This window comes from Nylanderia fulva, unplaced genomic scaffold (assembly GCF_048542155.1).
Source record: "Nylanderia fulva isolate GAGA-0341 unplaced genomic scaffold, ASM4854215v1 Scaffold1, whole genome shotgun sequence".
Classification (NCBI taxonomy): Eukaryota; Metazoa; Arthropoda; class Insecta; order Hymenoptera; family Formicidae; genus Nylanderia; species Nylanderia fulva.
Window position 1 is genome coordinate 2,315,238 of NW_028189192.1, and position 22,505 is coordinate 2,337,742.

Sequence of the window (22,505 nt, forward strand, 5' to 3'; positions counted from 1 at the left end):
CGTTTTTTTATATTAAAATAATGAATATATAGAACACACAACACATATTCAGAAAATTTTTTATTTACAAATAGAATAAATTATTGTAGAATTAATGTATCAATTTATATATATAATAACACCATCATGCAATTATATAGTGAAATTTCTATTAAGTCCCCTTTTTCGAAACAGTATATATTTATGACGAGATTATAGTCTAAAAATTAGCACAATATATGATGTAGTAACAAAACAGGATTCCTAAATACATTTTTACAGTATAATACATGTTTTTCAAATATAACAATAATATGCGTCAAGCGCACGTACTGTGCACAACATAAAATGGTAAACATAACTAAAGATTATAAAAATTGTCGAGTTTTATTTGTACAAAAATGTGATTAACAGAATATCTATGGCCTATACAGAAATGAATAAATTATTATTTATAATTTTTTCCTTATTGTTAGTATAATACATTATTGTGTTTACATAAAGAAAATTTCATTAATTTTTTTTACACCATAGATTTTTACATCAGATTCAAGATTTAGTTTCCAACAATAGTTGGTATGTGTATATGAATGTAAGTGTAAAAGCACATCTTACAAAACTATTTTCTAATAAGTTTTGTAAGATTCGAATGCATAGCATATATGAAGTGATGATGTACCATGTGATATATTCCATATTGTTTTTCAGAATTTACTTTTTTGTGCAGTCTCTCATTCTTAACACATTTATCGTAACAAACATGCATTTTTTTATAACACCATGATTATAGCAAACTGCAGTAACAATTTGAGGCTGCATCTTGCTGTGGTTGATCGTTGACCAACTGCATTCCTCTTTTTCCCATTCGATGCCTCACACCACCCATGCTGCCATTGTCGTACAATCGTGTAGAGTAAGTATCCCATAGGCCAGGTGTTTGTATAATCTGTACCCATGCAATATTATATTGTGTAATTAATAAAACATATAATTCAATATAGTCTTTCTTTTTCAGGAAATATAGAATGTAGAGCAATACTATAAAGTCCTAACCTTTTGTACAAGTTCTTCGAAGCAACACTTGACGCCATCTGCTGTTTTTGCACTACTCTCAATGTACAAGGTCTGATGTCTTCTGGCAAACTGCAGACCTTCCTCGGTACTCACTTCTCTATGTGGCAGATCTATTTTGTTACCCACTACCATCTTTACAATATCTGTTCTATTGCAGTATGTATTTAATTCATTAAGCCATGTCTCTAATTTTACAAAAGTATTTCGATCCGTGACATCGTACATTAAAATAGCACCCTGACCGTCTCTGTAGTAACTGGGTGTTAAGGTACGAAATCGCTCTTGACCTGCAGTATCCTATAAAAAGAAAAATAACACACTTCAGTTAAATCCAAGATACACGCAATAAGAAGCGTAAATTACGTTATCTTTCCTCCTCGAGGAATAACACAATAACAAACCCAAATTGCAAGCTTCACTGTATTGCCATCGATGACTATGTGCTTGGTTTTGTAATCCATCCCGACTGTGCTTTGCATATTCTCGCAAAATTCATCATCGGTGAATCTCAGGAGTATGCTGGAAATAATAATTGCAGCTGATTAATCTCGAGTAACGGCGTAAAAAAAGCGGAACGAAGTAGAAACGCGTTTGTTACAGATACCTCGACTTTCCCACGTTAGATTCACCTATCATGAGAATTTTCAGTATCGTTAGAACATCCTCCTGATCCATAATGACGCGATTACCGATTCCCTCTCGGCGATATTAAGGCTGGGAAAAACACTTTGGACAGACTACAGTACACCAATTTTTTTAACTAACGTCGTCAATTTACATACATTGACACCGCTCCGCTGCCTATGAATGCACTCGCGATCAACAAAAAGTACGTCACGAAACATGATAGGCGCACGAATCTGCACGAATACAATGACTGGAGGATCTCGAGGCGATAGAGTGGGGGAAGCGATTTCCCTCGGAGCCTGACAGATGACGCTGCTTACTTTCAAACTGCGGAAAACATTATCGACATCGAGAAACTCATCATATGAAATTTTCCGTTTAATTTGCAAGTTTCGTTAATTAACGGCGAGGCATTATTAGGGATTATCATTAAACTAATGAGAAATTCGCAATAATGTGCTATATCGATCATAGATGCAATTATAGAGTTTTCACTTTCCTCAGAAAATTAATATTCATTATTGAATCATACGTAATAATCGTCATAATTTGTAATTATATAGTCGATATTAAGAATTCATATAATTATGTTATAAATTAATCAGCAATTTTGCCGATCTCGATTAATCGCGCATAATAAATTTATCGCGAGTGTGAAGGAGAGAGAGAAAGAAAGAGTGACAGGAGGGGAGGGCACGCGACTATGCGAGAGCGGATTTTTGTCACTATTCTCCGCGAGTAGTGCTGTCGGCGGCGGCGGCGGCGGCGCGGCGAGAGCTAAAAGCACGAACTAAGCGAAGTAGAAAAAAAGATGGCCGCCGCGAGGCTGCCATGAAGGGGCCGCGTCGCTGCTCGCGCTCGCGGAAATGGGACGTTGCGACATCCGAGTGTCATCGTCGTCTCAGTGAAGGAAGTGTCAAGCGAGGTGGTGGTGATACACCGGGGGCGAGGGTGACGTGTGAGGCCGAGGGTGAGGAATAGAAGAAGGTGGTGAAGTGCAGTGACGAGGCCAAGTGCGCACCTCGTCGCGACGACGACGACGACGAAGGAAACGTCAAACCAGTCGACGGCAAGTCAGCCGGAGATCCGCCCGGAGATGGCATCCGATGGGTAAGGACGGTCCTAAGACTAAGAAGGAGACTAAGGAGATAGAGAAGGAGAGAGATGGAGAATGCCTGTGGCCTAGCCTCGTTAAACTGCACTTGTCTCGCGTACTCGGCTGCACCCGAGGTGCAGCGGCATTCGTTGTTCTAGGGAAAACGCGGCCGTCGCCGCGGGACCGACGGTGTTCGCAGATCGATAGTGAATTTTTTTTTAGTCACCCGTCCCAGTTTTCTCCCTCTCTCCGTCCTCGGCCGTCTCTACTCTGCGCTCTCTTTCTCTCTCTTTCTCTTTATGTATGTTCTATCCGTTCTTTTTTCCTTACGTACGTACATACTTGCAAAGAGAAAGAAGACACCGCGGCATCGTCTTTCTCGATGATAACCGAGTGATTTCCTCCTTCACGGCGCTTTCGCAGTGAAGTTAGTCGCGATTGGGCGGGTCTCCCTAGCGCGCACATTTTCGCAGTCCACGCTTATTGTTAGAGAACCTCTCGTCCGCTGTCAAAAGCGCGTTCCACGTTTTTCTTTTCTTTTCTTTTTTTTTTTTTTTCAATTCATATCCCTCTCGATATCGCGGCCTCTCCAATCCTCCTTTTTTTTTCTCCTCCGTTCTCTTTTTTCCTTCCCTCTTCGCGCGCGCTCTCTCGATTTACGCGCGAATGGATTACCGCGGCCTATTTCAGCCAATTAAACGGCCAGCATGACATCAGAACGGTCGGCTGATCCTCTCTCGTTGTACCGCGGCCCAGCATTCCTATCAATTTGCGGGAGCCGTCATTCAGGGCGAACGAAGTGGGGCGAGGCGGTTGGACGGGCGAAACACCCTCCTTTCTTGCGCGCCCCGATTATTATCGTCGCCCTCCGTTGGCCTCCGGACGTACGAGAGTATCGTCGCGAATCTCGAACGGCGATTCCCCTCCCTCCACCCTCCCTCTGTTTTCCAGCCTCCCTTCTGCCTCTCTTTTACCCCCTGCCTGTTTGTGTAGGGAGGGTGATTTTTTCCTCCCTCGAGAGAAAGAGAGTTCGTCGTTCTAATTAGTTCACCGATAAATAGAGCTTGCTTTAACGCTTGTGTACTTCGCGCACTACGTCTTCGCCCTGAAGTTCCGAGAAGTTTGTCGGAGAAATCGCGATTTCGGTGTCCACCGAGTGTGGAGAAAGAGTAAATAATTAAAAAAAAAAGAAAAAAATGTGAGGACGATATTTCTGTCCGCGAGATACATTTTGACATATCGATCCCGCCTTATCCCGATATATTATCGCTTAAAGTGCATAAATATTTATACGCCATTTTTTTTGGAGTGATAAGAGGACTGTCTCGAGGAGTCCGCGAGTAGCCCGATGTAAGAAGTGAAAGTTTTTCAGGGGAAAAGAGCGATTTAGTTGCGTAAGGTCCGATACAGTTCGTCCCTGATTACTTTAGGACAGGCGCGTTCGCGAATACCAGAAGATATTCAATAATTTTTCCCGGCTGACACGCAGATATATTAATGGATGATAATTACAGTAGGATGGAATGGGTGGAGATCATAGAACCGCGCACGAAGGAACATATGTACGCTAACCTGACCACCGGAGAATGCGTATGGGATCCTCCACCGGGTGTACCTGTGTAAGCTATTTTATATCTCTTCTTCAATAGTAGCTACCTGTTCAAGTGTCCCTTCTCTCAGAGCTTCTGTCAAAGTATTTATTTCTATTACTATTATAGATAATTTATTAAAAAATTAATTTACAAAATTATTACATTAACTTTTCTTATATATATTAACTTAATTTTTATTATAAAATTAATTTATAAAAAAAAATTAATCAGGATTTTTTTCTAACTGTGTTTTTTTATAATAAATTTATTATAAATTTATTAAAATCTCTTTAACAGATGATACATGCTTAATTATTTTAAAAGTTAAAGTTGAATCTAATGTCTCTTCTCACAGAGCTTTTGTCAAAGTACTTCTCTCTGTTACTATTAGATAATTTATAAAAAATTTATCACTCTTTTTCTAAACATGTATTTTTTTATAATAGATTCATTATAAATTTATTAAAATCTCTTTCACAGATGATACATGTTTAATTATTTTAAAAGCTAGAGTTGAATCTATAATGTCTCTATTGGAATAAAATAGTATATAATCTCGGTTACGCTTGGTTACGCATGTTTAAGATTGATTACATATATTAATAAATTATCTCAAAGTATATCACATAGTTTCATTGTATAATTATTTTAGAGAAAGTTATGTTAGAGAGAAAGTACCGAGTCACCTCTTCGACATCACGATACATAACTATATATAACGCATTTCCCATTTAATAATTTATAGAAAAAAGACGGACAACAATCAATGGTGGGAGTTATTCGATCAGAACACCTCGCGATTTTACTATTACAACGCGACGTCTCAGAAAACTGTGTGGCATCGCCCGACCGACTGTGACATCACACCATTGGCGAAACTTCAGGTAAAGGATACATTTATACGATATGATGTTCTCTATATCGCTGATAAGTTCCCGATACGATTTATTTCTATATAACAAGTCAAAGTTGAACACATATGTGTATGTATGTGAATCATGTGACATAAGTTAACTTATTAAGCGTTAGAATACAGATAAAAGATTGTATTCCAATTCGGGGACTTGAATTCTTCGAATTCATCGTGAAAAATTTTCATGTTTACACTTATAAATTAAATAAATTCTGTAGAATATTCGGCAAATATCAAAGCTAAACGCATATATGTGTAGGTACGTGAATCGTATGACATAAGTTAACTTATCGAACGTTAGAATACAGATAAGAGATTGTACTCCAATTCGGGGACTTGATATCTTCCTTACTCATCACGAAGAATCTTCATGTTCACGCTTATCGATCGAATAAAATTTGCAGAGTATTTCACAAACGTCAAAGTTGAGTACACATATGTACGTGAATCATATAACATTTAACTTATCGAGCGTTAAAATACATATAAAAAATTTTACTCCAATTTGGGGACTTGAATTCTTCGAATTCATCAGAAAAATCTTCATATTTACGCTTATGGATCGAATAAAATCTGTAGAGTATTCGACAAATGTTAAAGTTGGCACATATACATATATATATATATATGTACGTGAATCATATGACATTTAACTTATCGAGCGTTAGAACACAGATAAAAGATCGTGCTCCAATTCGGGGACTTGAATCTTTCTTCGGAATCTTCTCTTCGTAAACTCACGCTTATGGATCAAATAAAATCTGTCGAGTATTCGACATTACGTTCTTGCGTGATGATGCGGCCACGATGTGTGTGCGTAAAATGATTTGTGAGTTTCTCCGGGTAAAACGCACATTACATAGAACTCGTGTATCTTAAAGTGGCATGGTAGATGTGTAAGAGTGTGTGCAAGCGCGTCTGCTCTCTTCTCTTCGGCTATAAATAGACGTTTGTAGCAGGGAGAAAAAACTCCGGTTTACATTATACCGTGCTATATACTACCGTAAGACTTCTTTCGCACGTAATGTTATTCCTTCAATTAAAATTTGACGAGAATACGAGTGCCAGATGTCCGAGGGCGATATCCTCTTTTGTGCCACCTGTACGCCGAAATATAACGGATTGTAAAATTTTTAGATGAGATAATACTTAATTCACACACATACACACGCACAATTTAAATTGTGATTTTTCATATGTTTTGTACATAAATATTTTCTTTTTATAACATTTACTATCTTTCTTATTTTTTAGGTACAATATAGGATCATCTTAATCAATTGTCTATAAAAAGATGACATTATATTATTAGTTACCATTTTCCATTCATTAATTTATCTGGGTACATTTTATATTCGTATTATAGACGTTAAAACAAAATACGGAGCCGGCAAGTGGTAGCACCTCTGATACTTCGAAAACAACCGAACAGAGGAAAAAAGAATCCGTTTCTACGCAGACGCAAACTCCCTCGGTTAGCCGGTCGACGCGATTTAACCACCAGGAGAATACGAACTTGGCTCCGCCTTTGGTAAATTTAATTTTTCTACAATTATTATCTTGATTACGATAAATCTTTCGAGAGTCTGCATAGCTACGTTTTCTCTCGTAGCAATCTCTTTCTCTCGGTAATGCGAACAAAACGCGGACTTCTACGGTCGGCGTAGATCTTCAGACTTCTCCTCCTTCCCCGTCTCCGTCAGCGAGGCGACATCATCATCATCATCATCATCACAATAACAGGCATCATAGGCACCATGAGGTACCTGCGACACGTACCAGGCAGCAGAATCACTCGCAGGACTCTGGTAGATCCAGCGACAGTTCCGTCTCGCACAGTAGGACCTCTTTGGAGTCGACCGGTTATCGTTTGTTGGATTCGCCGCACCGTCATCATCATCGTTCGGCTACCCAGACGCCGGCGAGCACCGCACAATCTTCCCCTAGGCAGCACAGTAGCAGCGGCACCCTGGAGGCCAGGTGCCACAAGAGCGGAACTTTAGAAAGCGTGAAGAATCAGAAGTCCGTCTCGATGGGAGAACCACCGCCGTTGGGCTTATCGCTTTCGACTAGCACGCCCCTCTTTAAGAAGAAGACGTTCAGCGATCCACAACGCGAAGGTAGGGCGGGAAACTTTGACCTGGACAAAAGTAAAAATGGTAAGGGTGTATATCTCATACGTTTCTACACTGCCATTGTAATTATTTATTTGTTATATATAAATTTTAAGCATGTAAACAACAATAACCTTGTTTGTGTACAAATCGATATCTTTCGATTTTCAGGTAGAGAAAGTAGTAGAGGCTCGTATGGTCCTGAGCCAAGTACCTCACCATATCGCGAGTCTCTTATGGAGTCTCGGGTCTTTAGGCAGGAAATGCCGCCGTATCGTCCGCCGGAAGTTCAACTTAGCCATAGTTACAAGCCGCTGAGTGAAAAGTATGGTTCCTTAATGGACAGTGGCAATCGTTACCATAGAGATAGAGATAGAGAAATGCAGCAGCAACAGCAACAGCAGCAACGAGAACGGGTCAACAGTCTCGACAAGACGAACCCGTCAGCCTTTTATCAGAGTTCCATGCATTCGAGAAATATGAATAAGCAGCCGCAGGATGGCACAGGTAGCATAGGTAGGAGACATCACGGATGCTCGGCATCGCTTTCGGAGGCAAATGTCAGAGACATGTACGGTGCAATGTTGTCCGAGAGGAACGATCCCGCCAAAAGCCTCGGCAGGGCTGCCGGCATACACAGTAGTGGTAATTCAACGAAGCAGAGAGGAGGTCTGGAGGCGGTGGAGCGCGAGAGAGAGCGGGACCGCGACAGAGAGAAGGAGTATAGGCGAAACGCAGCGTGCAATAATTCACTGGACTGTAAGCGAGATAATCTATCAACTTCTTTCGTCATTTTCCTGTATGTGCATACGTCTTTTGTAATATACGGTTGATTATTATTTTGCAAGGTGTACCGCAGCCGTTGGGTCGCAGTTACAGTTTTGTGCAACAACAAAAGCAACAACAAAAACTGATGCAGCAACAGCTACATCAACAACAACAGCAACAACAGCAGCAGGTTAGAAGAAGAGAACGAGACGACGATGCTATGCACGAACGTTATTTGATGATAAGTCAAACCCACGAACAATCAAGACAGAGACTTAGCAGTAATACTAGCAGTAGTAACAGCAGCAACAGTAGTAGCAATAGCGCTGCAGGCGAGGAGATTGAGGGTCACGCCGAGGGAGACGACAGTAAGAAGAAAAGGAGAAGAACGTCGATGCGTATACGGCAATGATGCACACGTCCGAAATAACCAACAGGCAATCGGCCGTATTTAATCGGCAACTTTCTGCTGTCATGGTATGACAGATCCTATCATAAGTCTGGGGTTAACACACTATGCACAATCATTATATACCTTCAACATCAGCAAAAATTATCAGGATACTTAAAAATAAAAATCGAAAATTCAAATATCATTCATAGTTTTAAATGATGGATGGACTATAACACGCCCACATATACTGTTTCTACACGCGTAGTTACCCAATTTGGAACTTATTAGAAGGAAGCAGAGACAGCGAGGGTGGAAGCAGAAGTGTCAGTGGAACAGTAACGATTCCAATCAATTGCTGATCAACGCTAGATCGCGTAATCTTACGTCAAAACGGAGGACTTTACGCGGGGGAATACCAAAGTAGAGCAGGAAAATATAGATCTATCGAACATCACAAAAATTCCATTACTGTTGATTTGGGAAAGATAGCCATTAGCGCTTATCCACGCCACACTACGAGTGGCAAAGACCCGACCTCGCCACCAATTGTATTAGGACGGTAGAGAACCCGCAGTACAACAAGGCAGATCTCAATGCCCACCGTAAGTTCAACTCCGAGTATCTGTCTATCAACGAATGTCGATAATACTGACGTGGAGGAAGCGCGAAGAGACGATAGTACGGGCGGCGGCGATATAGAGAAGTACGCGCAGGACAATCTAAATCTGAACTGCGGCAGGCCGAAAGGACTTAGACTGTTGTTTCGAAAGAAATTTAGCGTTCGAGATATTCTCAGTTGGTCGAAAGACCCGATACCTCAGCCCATGCTTGCGATGGTGGACGGTGAAAAGCCGCTCAAGAGGGAGGCTTGCAATCTGTTCCGATTGGTCCAAGTATACATGGGCGATCGCAAGGCCAACGTTGGCATGACGTTGGATGGTGTCGCTATGGATATCGTTAATACTGCATTTACGAAACCACCCTTGCGGGACGAATTGTACGTACAGATCTGTAGACAGACGACGGAAAATCCACGAAAGGAGAGTCTGCGACGCGGATGGGAATTGATGGCTGTGTGTCTAGCTTTTGTGCCGCCTAGCGCCACGTTCGAACCCTACCTAGAGGGTTATATGAATAGGCATCGTGATCCCAACTTTCAGTTCCCCGAGGTCGCCAAGTGGCCGATACACGTACAAGTCAGCCATTATGCGACCGTGGCTTGTAGGCGATTGCAACGAATTGGTGTGCACGGCAAACGACAACCTCGCAAGGCTACAGTGGAGGATATCGACCAAGCAAGGGTAATTAAATTGTACCAATAATTTACAATTTTTTTTTGTAATTTTTAAAAGTCTGACGTAAACTTTGCTCTTCTCGCAGATACAAATCTTTCGTGCGTCCATGTTTGGCGCAACGCTCTCGGAAGTCATGGCTTTACAAAGGGACCGCTTTCCACTTAGAGAGTTACCATGGATACAGACTACGCTGACGCATCAGGTGTTGGTGCGCGGTGGCACAGTGACCGAGGGTATCTTCCGGGTGTCTGCGGACGCCGACGAAGTCAGCGCGTTGAAATCCTGCTTGGACAGGTTCGAGGACGGAGCGATACTGGCAGTTTCTCAGGATGCTCACGCGCCCGCCTCCTTACTGAAATTGTGGGTACGCGAGTTGTACGAGCCACTGATACCGGACTCTTTTTATGTGGAATGCGTGTCTATGCGGCACGATGATCCGAAAGCCTCCGCGGGATTTGTGGCCGCGCTTGTCGACCGTTTGCCAGATCTTAATCGACGTGTGTTGTGTCATCTAATACATTTCCTGCAGGTAAGAAATTATTTTATCAATGACTATATGCTTTGAATTTTGCTTTGCGTCAAACCAAATATATTATACACGTTTTGAAGAAAGTCCAAAACTATATGTAGCAATATTTAGCGCTAAATGTACAAGCTTTTATGAAAGTTCATCATTCAAGTCAATTTAGTGATGCTAATTAATAACGCACGATGAAAATGCACGAGAGTTCAAGAGCAGCATGCATTCGAGGCACCGTTGAATTAAAGTCGAGCGAACGTCTCGATGAATCCATTCGTCATGATATAACAATTTTCCAGATATTCGCTAGATCCGAAGTGGTCGTGCGCACTAAAATGGACGCCAATAATCTTGCGATGGTGATGGCGCCGAATGTATTGCGGTGCACGTCCCAAGACCCTCGGGTGATCTTAGAGAACGCGCGGAAGGAGATGGCCTTCGTCCGTACTCTCATCGAGTCACTAGATACCAGTTGGGTCGATGATCTTCACTGACCGCATCCTATCGTGCTAGAAAAAAGTCCGCTCTAGACTATTATGCCAAATGAATCAGCTGTATAGTCACGTCTATTGTTAGTTACGTCTCTCTCTCTCTCTCTCTCCTCTCTTCTCTCTATCTCTTTCTCTCACTGTTCTCGATTTATCTCCACTCTTCTTGTTTGTCCATCGCGTCACCGATTTCTCCCATAGTCCTCTATATAAATGTTCTTCGTAACGGTAATTTAGTGCTAAAGTCTTACCAATCAAGCTAATCAACCAATCCGCTCCCTTATTTCCTATTTATTATTTATATGCAGATTCTATGTTATACGACAGATTAGAGATTATTAGATTATATTATGTATATCGCTATATATATATCATATATATTTTACCAATCCCTTGTTACCGCGTCGAATAACGTGGACGGCTTTTTTACTCGATCATTGTTGAATCTCGTGTAAGATAAGAGAAAAAAAATGAAATCATATGTTACCGTGTATAGCTACGCTCCGCGATGATCTTTTTGTATAAGCGACGGATTAACGTGTAAAGCGTTTTATCGAGGAGTAAACACTGCGAAAGATTAGCAAGCTGTAGTCGTAAGGGTGTTTCTTCGATTTTTCCCCAAGAGATCTCCTAAAAAAAGGCACACATACTCCGCTCGAAAAAAGTTCCATATAAAAAAAAATCATACATATTTTATAAAAAAAAAATATCCCTATTTTATTTATATTATGCAACACAACATCCATACTTATAATTAATATAACCTTTATTTTTTACATTGCAACAGATATAAAACAGAGTTCACAAAAAATAAGTACTCTTATTTACTAACAAAAATTGCCTTCCATTACATGTTTTGTACAATTCGTTTATAAAGACTATAGGCAAAACTCTCTATTCAGTACAGTTTGTCGTTCTTGAGTAACTGCATTCTGCGCGTTTCTCACGGTTCTTAAAGTTATAAGAGATATCACAAGCTATTATCATATTCGTATCGCGAAAGACAATATGATAATGATGAACAACTATCGTATAAAAATTTATATATCAGTGTACATAATACATAGATCGACGGCTTTAATAAGAGCCTTACAGCAGCAAAACTCTAATCACATATGAAAAAGAGATTAGTTTTATTTGTAACGTTATAGATATATACAACATGTACACATAGTAATTTGTGTAATCCGACAATATAAATTATTATTACAAATTGCCGAAAAAATAAGTTGTAATAAATTAGAGACCGATTCACGATCAGCTGCTTTTCAATTTATCACAATTCGTATTCGACGATTTATAATAATAATTTATAATATTTAATATTGCCGATTTACGACATAATTGATCAATACTAATACTGAAAAAAACATTTTGCGTTATGGGAGAAAAAAAATTGCGAAAAGTCAGCGACTTTTCCGTCAAAAGCACAGGGTCGCGTGCTAAAATTTCGCGTTTAAGCGAGCTAAGAATTTCACCTTCTATGATACTCACTGACGGCGATGATAAATCTCTAGGAACTCGATTAAGCGGCGAATCCGTCGCTGAAGAGATTCTAGAGTTCGAAGCGTGTATGTTTATTAGTAGCGGACCGTGTTTGAAGAAAGCGAGCGGGATCGGTCGCGATAAAATAAAAAGAAAGCAAGTCAAACAACGGCATGAAAGGCCTCTTCCCTCATCCGTAGATCATCAGCGAAAGAAATTACGTGATTATGACGGAGGAAACCCTCCATCCTTCCTCTCGCGTGTCTTTTTTCAATTTCGCTTCTTCATCGTCCGCGACTTTCGAGTCATCTGCCTCCGGGTAGACGCACCTGTCGGCGTTTTTTTTTATTTTTAATTACTACGCGTCCGAATAAAAACGTTCCCCCTAGGGGACGCGATCGGATCAACAATTGTCGACGAACGTGGCCGTGGATCCGCTCGCGATCTCCGCGTATTCCTGCCTGCTAGCCGAGCAGAGCTTGCTGGAGAAATCCGCCTCCCGTTTTCTAAACACACAAAAGAGAAACAAGATTAGAATATACATGTTATGTACCAGAAATATCACATCTCGTTGAAGAAAATTGGTACCGATGAATGACAAAACAATGACGGTCACGGTTGACTTTCGAAAAGCCGCAGGTACATGTGTATTATAATTTATAAACACAGACCGTCATGTTTCTGACACCTTTTTTGCACGTATTTGTTCCTCACCCTCTGCCCGGAAGGTCCATGGCATCCACGCTGATGCTGTTGACGTATAATCGGTCGTTGCACCAGAAGAAACACAGGGATCTAGGCTGCAGCACGTCCATGTCATACACCCAGGATAGCTCGATTCGCCTGATCTTGCCGATGTTGCCGATGGACCCGGTCGGATGGGCCACGACTATCCGCGTGGTCGTTCCGTGCTCCAGCTTCATGTAACCGCTGCAGGAAACAGTTGCAACAGCGTTAGGACGTCGGATACGTGGGTTGTAAGTAATTACATAGTAATTTTATAGACCTGTCATCTCGTTTGCGAGATCGTACGTGGGTTCTCGAGAGATGACATCCTTACTTACCTGGGCGTGAGGTCCATGTTGCGTATGACGCCCTTGTCGGCGTGGAGGGTGACCTTCATGAAGCCCTGCACCCAGCTCTCCGCGGTCGGCGGTCGCGCGAGGTTGACGGTGATTCTGTAATGTCTCCCTAAAAGAACGATTATACAGAGATATATGGATATCGAGAAGAGGGGGAGAGTATTTTTCGGATAGAGAGATCGGAGAGAGAGATGTTGTCGCCGCCTTTTATCGCGCGCTCGCGGAGAAAGTGATAGAGAGAAAAGCTGTCTTGCTCGTCGTCTGGTATGTAGTAAAATAATACGGCGGTTCTCGTCGTAGATATTTTCTTCTGCTTTTTTTCTTTCGCGTCGATAGCGTGTAGGATTAATGAAGAATATATGCCTGTGCACGGTAGATCGAATAAACGTCAATTCGTATTAACGTTTGCATATTATAATATGGAAAGTGTTTTTAAAACTCTTACATTTCTCGTACGACACGTTTTACGATGTCGTAATGCCGATTTAGAAGAGGACGCTGTAATGGAAAGCTAGTAGTCGACTATGTTTCTAAATATAGTACTCATTATGTATATATTTTTTTTCTATATATATATATATATATAAAATATAAGTAATTTGTATATATATAATTATATATATTAATTATTAATTATGAATATGATAAATTTGAAAAAAAACAGCTGTAACAGCTGTCATATGTGATTCTCGAGCTTATCGCGATCGCGTTGAACGCGCACAGGCCTTGTACTTACTACAATACGGATCCTCCTTGCCGGTCATGAAGAAGAACTTGGAGCCGAGCAAGGACGAGACGTCCTGTCCCATAGCCTGACGTTTTACCAGTGCCGGACTGTTGTCTGCGTGATATCCCATCACGCCGCAGCTCAGGCTGTTGTTGCTCTTGCAGGAGAAGCATTCCCCTCGTAGAAAGCTCGCGTAATTCGAGCACTCGTGCGCCACGTATTGGCACTTGGAGTTGATGCTCTCGATGAAGAGCTTGAGCGCGCGCACGTGATTGCAGGCGACCAGGACGCGCGAGGCCTCTTCAAGGCCTTCCCGTATTAAAGTCAGGGGTAACGATGGGGTGGTCTCGCTCAGGTCGGTGCAGCCTGGTTGTTCCTTGCCGTTGTTCGGATAGAAATCCAAGTGCCCACATGGCTGGCTCATTCCGTACCCTGGAAGACCTTGTCGTGTATTATGCGTTAGTTCGGACAATTTGTTTATTCATGGCGGAGAGAGGAACTCCAGTTATTCGGGAGGATTTATTAAAATGATAAGTTTTCTTTTTTAAAAAGCGATGAATGTAATATTCGAACATATGTATCTCTCTAGTTTTAATTTGTATGAAATTTATTTGAGTTATTAAATATTTAATTTTTTTTTAAATTATTTAAATATATTTATATATTTTACTATATAAAAGATATACAAAATTATAATTTTTTTTAACAGATATATTTATGATTTATTTTTATTATTAGAGATAATAATTGCAATTTAGCTAGACCTAACATTTATTAATAATTATATAATTTTGACTAAATTATTTTATTCGACATAGAGAGAATTTTTCCTTATAGAATTTATCCTGAAAATCTTGATAATCGTGGAACATTATGGTACTAAAAGAATTTTATAAAAGTTTCTCTGATTAATATTTACCACAATAAAAATATTAATATCTACCACAATAAAATATAATATATGTGCGATTAATTTTACTATGTATTATACATATTAATATTTTTTATTGTGGTAAATATTAATCAGAGAAACTTATGAAATTCTTCCAATACCATAATATTGTCCCACGATTACCATGATTTTCAGGGTAAATTCTATTAGAAAATTCTCTCCATGTAAATATTATTAATTTACAAATTAAAAGATTATTGAATTTTTTTTTTAAATTTTACGAACTAATAGACTTGCTTTCTTTAATCCAGCAAATTGTTTGCACGTATATTGCAGTGTTTATTAAAAAAAATTATAATTACATAAATTTTCCTATCTTTTATATATTATTATCTTTCAAATGGAGTTCTATTACTCTCCTGTCCTAATTTTTTTTTCGTTTTACGTGCAATTGAATCAAACAAAAACGAAAATTACTGTTTGAGAGACAAAAACGTGATGCGTTTACCTAAGAAAAAAATGCTCTTTCCATCGGTGTGAATGACATCCACCAGTCGAGCGTCAGTTGGATCCAGACGAACGTGGTTCGACATTCCTTGAAAGTATGGTTCCGCGGGATCCAAACCGGTGATGCGTCCGATATTTCCACCCAATTTTTCACCCGCGTAACCAGCCGTGTGAGCACCGAGGCTGTGTCCAATCAAGTGCACATCGTCCGGATTCACGTTGTAGTTTGTCTGACATTTTCACAAGAGTAAGAACGAAAGGTTTGAAAATTACACGTACTAATGTTACGTTAATTAAAATTAGAAAATGGAAATTTCTCTGCATACCAGTATTTTTCACTACGAATTTTTGCAATTATTATTGATTAATCATATGAAGAAAGAGAGAGAGAGAGAGAGAGAGAGAGAGAGAGAGAGAGAGAGAGAGATAGAAAGCGAGAGAAAACGTAACAGATTTTACATTTTTTTTTAATATTACATTCTCGGCATTCGATTGTGGAAAACGTATATCGAGTTGTCTAAAAAGAAATGTACAGATCGAGTTCAGCTGGAAACGCGCGCGTTTCTTACTTGCAAGTGTTTAATGAGATGAGCCAACTCGAGTCCAACCAATCTCGTGTTCGCTGTCGCTTGGGTGTACAAAGGCAGACTCCCGCCTGCCCAATCGACCACGATAACGTTATAATCTCCATGCACCAACAATTCGCTCCTCATCTCCTACGGGCGATGCATATTTTGAGAATAATAATGTAGGTAAGAATTTTCGCCATTTGCTTAAGACCTATCTGCTTTATCGGTGTAACTATGTCATTAGGTTGCATAATTTTATTCGCAACAGTTAACGCAATGTGTGTGGCAGAAAATGCGTTGCTTATTTAGCATAATTTATTTAGCTCGCGCTAAGTGATGTGATATTGAGCCGAAGATATGCTGATATCTGTGTGATATTGTACGATATATTTGATTGCAGCACATGCAAAATTTCGATAAAAAAATCCGGAATAAATAAATATACCTATATAATATATAAATATATAAAGGATTAGAAGTTAAATATAAAAAAGAAATTTACCTTGACCCAATTGCTAAGTGGAGTATCTATAAAACCATGTATGATAAATTTGGTTTTTCGCTTAGGATTAAAGTTTGAATTTTCAATCGATTTATCCTTGGCCACTTTTAATATTTGACCCTGAAAGAATCGAAACAGGTTATTGAGTAATCTGATAATCTATTAAAAAAAGAATCGATCATTTTAAGGCATTCAAGAGCATCATCCTCAAAACTCAAGTTTGTCTCGAGATGTCGAAATATATAAGTTTTATTAACTGCTAAAATTAATATGCTACTAATGACAAGAAAATTATTTCCAATCTCTCAGAAATGCATATACATATAATCAAGGAAATAGTATTAATAAGAATTTTTTCCACAGTATCATAAATTTCTCAAACTTTTTTCTTAAACTGCATTAATTAACCGCTTTGTTGCCGCGTCCATTAATTCTAAATTATTATTTTAGTAAAAGTATTTCTTTTTTAATTTTATGATTCAGCGATTTTATGTGATATACATTCGATCGAGTACAGATACTTTATGCGACAAAGGCGTACAAATAAGTTTTCACCGCTGCTTGGATATCATATTCGATAGTGATCTCTCACAGCGGGTTTCCTTCTAGGAATACCCATTAAATTACAAATCAGAGATCTTATCTTTTACGGATATATATACAAGAAATAAAGAACTTCGCGCGCCTCGTGCCATGTGTTCGCCAGCCGCATAATTTTGTTTAATTAATTGAGTTAATTATGATATCTCCACGCGGATTAAACACCGCGCGCGATCGAACAGATACGATAAGAGTCGGATATTTGTTTCTCTCTTTCCCTCAGAAGAAAGGAAAAAGTTTCTCGATTTCGTTTCTCTATACGCACCTCCGTCCAATTATTCCCGCAAGATGAAATCTGACAGGCCGCTAGTGCAATTTGTAGATGTATATAAGCGGTTACGTATGCGGAAATATTTACACCGGATATTTTTCGAGAAATCCGTATAAGTCGTAGGAATTTCAATCTATCCCCAAGTTTCACTTCTTCAATGCATTATATTTGTTCGATGCAAAAAAAGATATCGATTGGTTCTTTCGATATTTTTTTCAACAATTTTTTTTCTCTCTACTTACATCCAAGGGATTCTGATTCGTGTAGAGGATGAATCTGGTGTTGATGACGTCCCGCGGCAATGGGAAAACGTTGAGGGGTCGATGAATTAAATGGTACCAGCTCCTAGTGATATTTAGGCAACCCAGCTCGTCGTAGCATCGTGTCTCGTTCTCGACTAGAAAAATATCCAATCTTTTGCAATGATGTGTTAAGTTCTCGCTAAGTTTTTTGCTCGACCGTCTCTCGCGTTCGGCTATCTTGCAACATGACATTCGACAAGATTATTTTTATAGACAAGTCTCGGAGAGATGTCAACGCGCACGTAATGTTATAAAAAAATATAAAGAGCGTTAAAAAAAATTTACTTGTATTGTCTCGTTATAACTGTTTACTCTGCGACTGACATTTCTACAATCACTTGATGTGATGATAATTATAAAGTAGCCAAGGTATGTTGACTTCGATCTTGTCAAGTTTTTTTTACTCGATATTCTCGTTCAAATCACGTTCATCTACCTTGCGACCTGAGATTATTAGAGTTATAAAGAGTTAAAAAAGTTTATAGAGAATTGTCTGACTACGATTGCTCACTCTGCGATTGACATTTCTACAGTCACTTGAGGTGATGATAATTATAAGGCAATCAAGGTATGTTGACTTTGTATTTGCCAAGTTTTCTGACTCAACATTTTTGTCCAAATCGCGTTCATCTATAATATCTTGAGATTATTCTTAGATACGTCTAGATTAGGAGTTAAAAAAATTATAGAGAGAACTGTCTCACTACAATTGTTCGCTCTGCGATTGACATTTCTACAATCACTTGATACGATGCTAATTACAAGGTTTGTTGACTTCGTTTTGAATCAACATTTTTATTCGAATCGCGTTCATCTATCTTGAGACCTGAGATTATTCTTGGACAAATAGATTTGAGTTAAAAAAAAGAGTTAAAAAAATAGAGAGAATTGTATTGCTAAGACCGTTCGCTCTGCGATTGACATTTCTACAGTGACTTGAGGTGATGATAATTACAAGGCAGCCAAGGTATGTTGACTTCGATCCGATCGCTGCGCGCCCACTGCCAAGGGTCCAGGATTCCAGCGGAGCAGATAACAGGAGCGAATGCAACGAGGAGCAGGACCAGCGCTCCTTCACCGTCTCCTCGTCCGTTCATGCCGCTCCTCCTCATCCTGCGAAGAAGCATAGAATGGGTCGATTGTCATTGAAGTTCACGAGGACGTTGACTTAAAACTGGTAGGTATTACTGACACTTCAGCTGGTCAGCTGATTCTCTTTTACACTCTCTTTTCTTCTGTCACGATTGAGTTCTTCTTAAAATCGGAAGAGCATTATGACGAGATAAACAGATGTGACAAGACTGAAGAAAGGTCGAAGCGATTTGACACTTATATAGTCATTGACGATTTGCCGAAACTCTCGCACAGGAGGGTTGAACAGTTACTAAAATGTCCGAAGGAGGACGACTGCTGAATCTGGAATAGCCGAGCGCGATTTGGTGGGGGCTTTCGAGCTCTCTCGCGAGAGGTGATGAAGGTCTCAATTACATTTTTTATAAGAAAAAAAAAAGAAGAATAAATCAGAGAAGGCCGGCCGCAATTCGCGCTATGATCACCTTGAAAAGTGGTGAAAAAAGTTTGTGAAAAAAAGTAAACACCTCTCGCCGCGTCTTTTCTGAAATGACACAGTTTCACACGAATAGCTTTATCGAACTTTTTACTACATCGAGAGATGTGACTAAATGTCGTTGTGCATAGATTAAATTTCAACGTATAAAGCGCATTAAGGATAATGCGCATTTTTTTCCTTCCTTCTTCAAGCTTTTACGTAATGCATTGAATTTCTAACAATGCTTAAGATAAATCTGACGTTAATGTTTCTTGCTAGAGAGAGAAGAAGCCTTTATCTGGCCGGGATTATCGTTACCATAATTGTCCGATATGTATGTACATACCACTACTTCTACTGCGTGTGGCCAGCATGTAATGATACGTTGGTGGTCGCGACAATAGAACGAGGAACAGGAAGACAAAACTTCGCTGGACATCTCGATTACATAATTGCTCTTTGTTGGAGTCTCGGAGACGTCACTTTTCGCTGCACTTATACGATACAGTTAATGACCATTCCGTGATTAATTATACGCTCCTCGAGGAGGAATCTTTCCCGTCGTAGGACTCTTGAGTATCGAGAAAACGCGTTGTTCTAGTTTCCTAGAGCCCTCGTTATCTTATGCAACGATCAGGAGCAGACGTTATGTCACTGTACGTGAGTATCGCGCTTTATCGAACCTAGATTATGTCACATACGCGTATCGCACTTACGTGGAGAAGGTTCACGAGTGCAGGGACATCGGCTGCGAGCACATATGTGTATATGTATACGTATATCCTCGAATGCGTCGTTATCGCGCTAAAAAAGTCGTCATTGATAATCGCGCTTTCACCAGGCCGCTGGTGTTCGTTCGTGACAGGAAACGTCGCATACGAATACATTCGACGCTCCGTGACAATCGGTCGGTTTAAGTGCACTCTCCGGTGAACGGATAGGTCACCTCTCGAGTGTATAGTATAGTTTGGATATTTTTCAATCGGCGATCGACCGCGGGAGAGTGCAATTTTATGTCTTATTTCCGTAAAGCGGAAATCTTCGTTGTGCGAAATAGATTGACATATCTTCGCAGAATGCGTGATATTATATCATATGTAGGAAAAGCAATTAAATTTATGTATAAATTTTATTTATATATACATTTTTATATGTATAATTTATGTTATAAAATTTTATACATATATAAATTATATATAAAATACATATATATTTAATTGTCTTTTTTCTTTAAGTCCATTGTTTGTAGACAGATGAAAATATTTCTAATTGACACTTTTCTCATGAAAATTATACGGAATTAATTAAAGAGTTGTTTAATATTTTGAAATTAAGCATAATTCTGCCAAATTAAGAGCTACAGAAACACAATTAGATAAACTTCTATTTTTTAATTAATTTCAAAGACCTTGCTTTGAACAAATTTTAATTAAAAAGTTAATTAAATAGTTAATTGCAAAAGAAAATGAATATTCATATTGCTCCAAAGATGTATATATAGCGTTATTTTATATGTCTTGTTAAGGAAACTTTAGAAATGTCAATGTCTCGAAAGCGATTGATTTGGTGAAACTCGTTTGAATATTCTTGACTTGACAATTGGTATAATATGTTTACGATTTTATTGCGCGAAAATATATTGTGGCAGAGAGCTAAGGTATTTGAAAAATGTTTAAACCGATTGCATTACAAATTTCTTATTTTTTCCGTTCGTGATAAATAATTCGAATTAAATTTTTTTATAATTTAATTACGCGAAAATATGTTGTCCCAGAATGCTATAGGGCATTTGAGAACCGATTGAATTACAAGTTTCTCATGTTTTCACTAATTATAAATGATTCGAATTTAATTATTTTCTTTATTGTGATTTAATTGCGCGAAGATATATTGTCGCAGAGAATTAGGGCATTTGAGATAAAAGATTTGAGAACCAAATAGAATTATGAGTTTCCTCACTTTTTATTCGTGATTCGAATTTAATTATTTTTATTTTTTATTTTTTTACAAAATCAGGCGAAAACGTATTTAAGAAACGAAAGAATAAGTCGAGACTTGTCGAGCGACGAATATGGACAGTGGTCCTGTGGAATGTCGCGTTATTTTCTGCATTCCGCAGTGAGCAGCTGCATACCAGCTGCATATTCCAGCTGCATATCCCAGCTTTTCTCGCGATTATCGTTAGGCCATTTAATGAGTCACGCGTTTGTCGAGGATTATCTGATTATTATATGTTTTTCGCGCTATTGCACTGTGATTTCCGAATCGTCTTGTATTTCATTTTCGAGTTTTTCGCGCGAAGACAGGAGCCGCCCGATCAAGCGTTCTCGGGCTTTCTGTTTTTGTGCTCTACCACTTTCCCCTAATGAATTTCTGTAATGAATATCCTAGCTAGAGGCAGAATCTCAAATGTGCGTCGTGCCCGTAATTATTTTCAGTCTTTCGAATCGGGCGTATTTAATTGACGTTGATTGCTGAAATTTACGAGGCTCGCGATGTTATTATTTTTTTCCTACCATTCCCTCGGTGTTTCACTTATCATTCGTTCTTATTCAAGTTTAATACACGGATAGTAAGGGACACATTTAAAAATGCACAGATTATTTAGAATAATTATTTGCATAATTTTATGTTTAAACGAAATATTCTTTTTCTCGCGAAACTTAATATTTTACGTTACATTTATATGTAATATGAAATATGATTCAGTAGAAAAAATTAATATTTCTATTTTCGAAAATATTATTTTTTACCTACTTTTGTAACATAGAATGAAATGAAGAAATTAATCGATACACGGAGAGAATTTTCCCTTAGAATTTATCCTGAAAATCATGGTAACGTGGGACAATATAGTATTGGAAGAATTTTATAAGAAAAAATATTTATATGTACATAGTAAATTAATTAAACATATTTTATATCTTATTGTGGTAGATATTAATATTTTTTATTGTGATAAATATGAATCAGAGAAACTCATAAAATTCTTCCAATACCACATTTATCCCACCATGATTTTCAGGATAAATTCTAAGAGAAAAATTCTCTCTGCGCACCTTTCAATCAAACAGCCTTACTCTTGGCACTCCGTACGAAAATTGCAAGCGAGGGAAGCTGCGCGTTTGCGTTTTCTTATTGCTCTCGGAAGTCTCGCGT

The 22,505-nt window shown here is 38.9% G+C and overlaps 3 protein-coding genes across 7 annotated transcripts in view; 1 reads left to right on the plus strand and 2 right to left on the minus strand.

The window, feature by feature from the left end:
* Positions 1–45: 45 nt before the first annotated feature.
* On the minus strand, positions 46–1,963 carry LOC114928504 (ras-related protein Rab-18-B). Its single transcript, XM_029299741.2, has 4 exons — positions 1,658–1,963; positions 1,455–1,572; positions 1,033–1,350; positions 46–925 (listed from the first exon to the last, which is right to left on the minus strand). The coding sequence occupies exons 1-4, from the start codon at positions 1,726–1,728 to the stop codon at positions 764–766; spliced, it is 669 nt and encodes a 222-aa protein (XP_029155574.1). The 5' UTR covers positions 1,729–1,963; the 3' UTR covers positions 46–763.
* Positions 1,964–2,426: 463 nt separating this feature from the next.
* On the plus strand, positions 2,427–14,597 carry RhoGAP93B (MyTH4 and RhoGAP_KIAA1688 domain-containing protein RhoGAP93B). The gene is given in 10 exon segments (XM_085490394.1): positions 2,427–2,790; positions 4,291–4,395; positions 5,114–5,252; positions 6,648–6,812; positions 6,894–7,440; positions 7,567–8,154; positions 8,244–8,765; positions 8,846–9,858; positions 9,938–10,381; positions 10,672–14,597. Coding segments are annotated over 10 exon segments (3,732 nt in total). The 5' UTR covers positions 2,427–2,776; the 3' UTR covers positions 10,867–14,597.
* The window catches only part of LOC114928501 (pancreatic triacylglycerol lipase), a 124,445-nt gene continuing 113,329 nt past the window's right edge, over positions 11,390–22,505 (minus strand). For 3 of the 5 annotated variants that reach the window (XM_085490378.1, XM_085490376.1, XM_085490371.1), the window contains 9 exons: positions 18,753–18,910; positions 17,738–17,892; positions 16,625–16,744; positions 16,123–16,269; positions 15,555–15,783; positions 14,164–14,595; positions 13,410–13,536; positions 13,060–13,275; positions 11,390–12,851 (listed from right to left, as the gene is read on the minus strand). In XM_085490378.1, the coding sequence (XP_085346504.1) occupies positions 12,749–12,851; positions 13,060–13,275; positions 13,410–13,536; positions 14,164–14,595; positions 15,555–15,783; positions 16,123–16,269; positions 16,625–16,744; positions 17,738–17,892; positions 18,753–18,909 (1,686 nt within the window). In that variant the 5' untranslated portion in view covers position 18,910 and the 3' untranslated portion in view covers positions 11,390–12,748. Of the gene's footprint in view, positions 12,852–13,059; positions 13,276–13,409; positions 13,537–14,163; positions 14,596–15,554; positions 15,784–16,122; positions 16,270–16,624; positions 16,745–17,737; positions 17,893–18,752; positions 18,911–18,989; positions 19,251–22,505 lie in introns of those variants that run through there. The other 2 variants (XM_085490379.1, XM_085490383.1) reach the window with 2 other exon arrangements.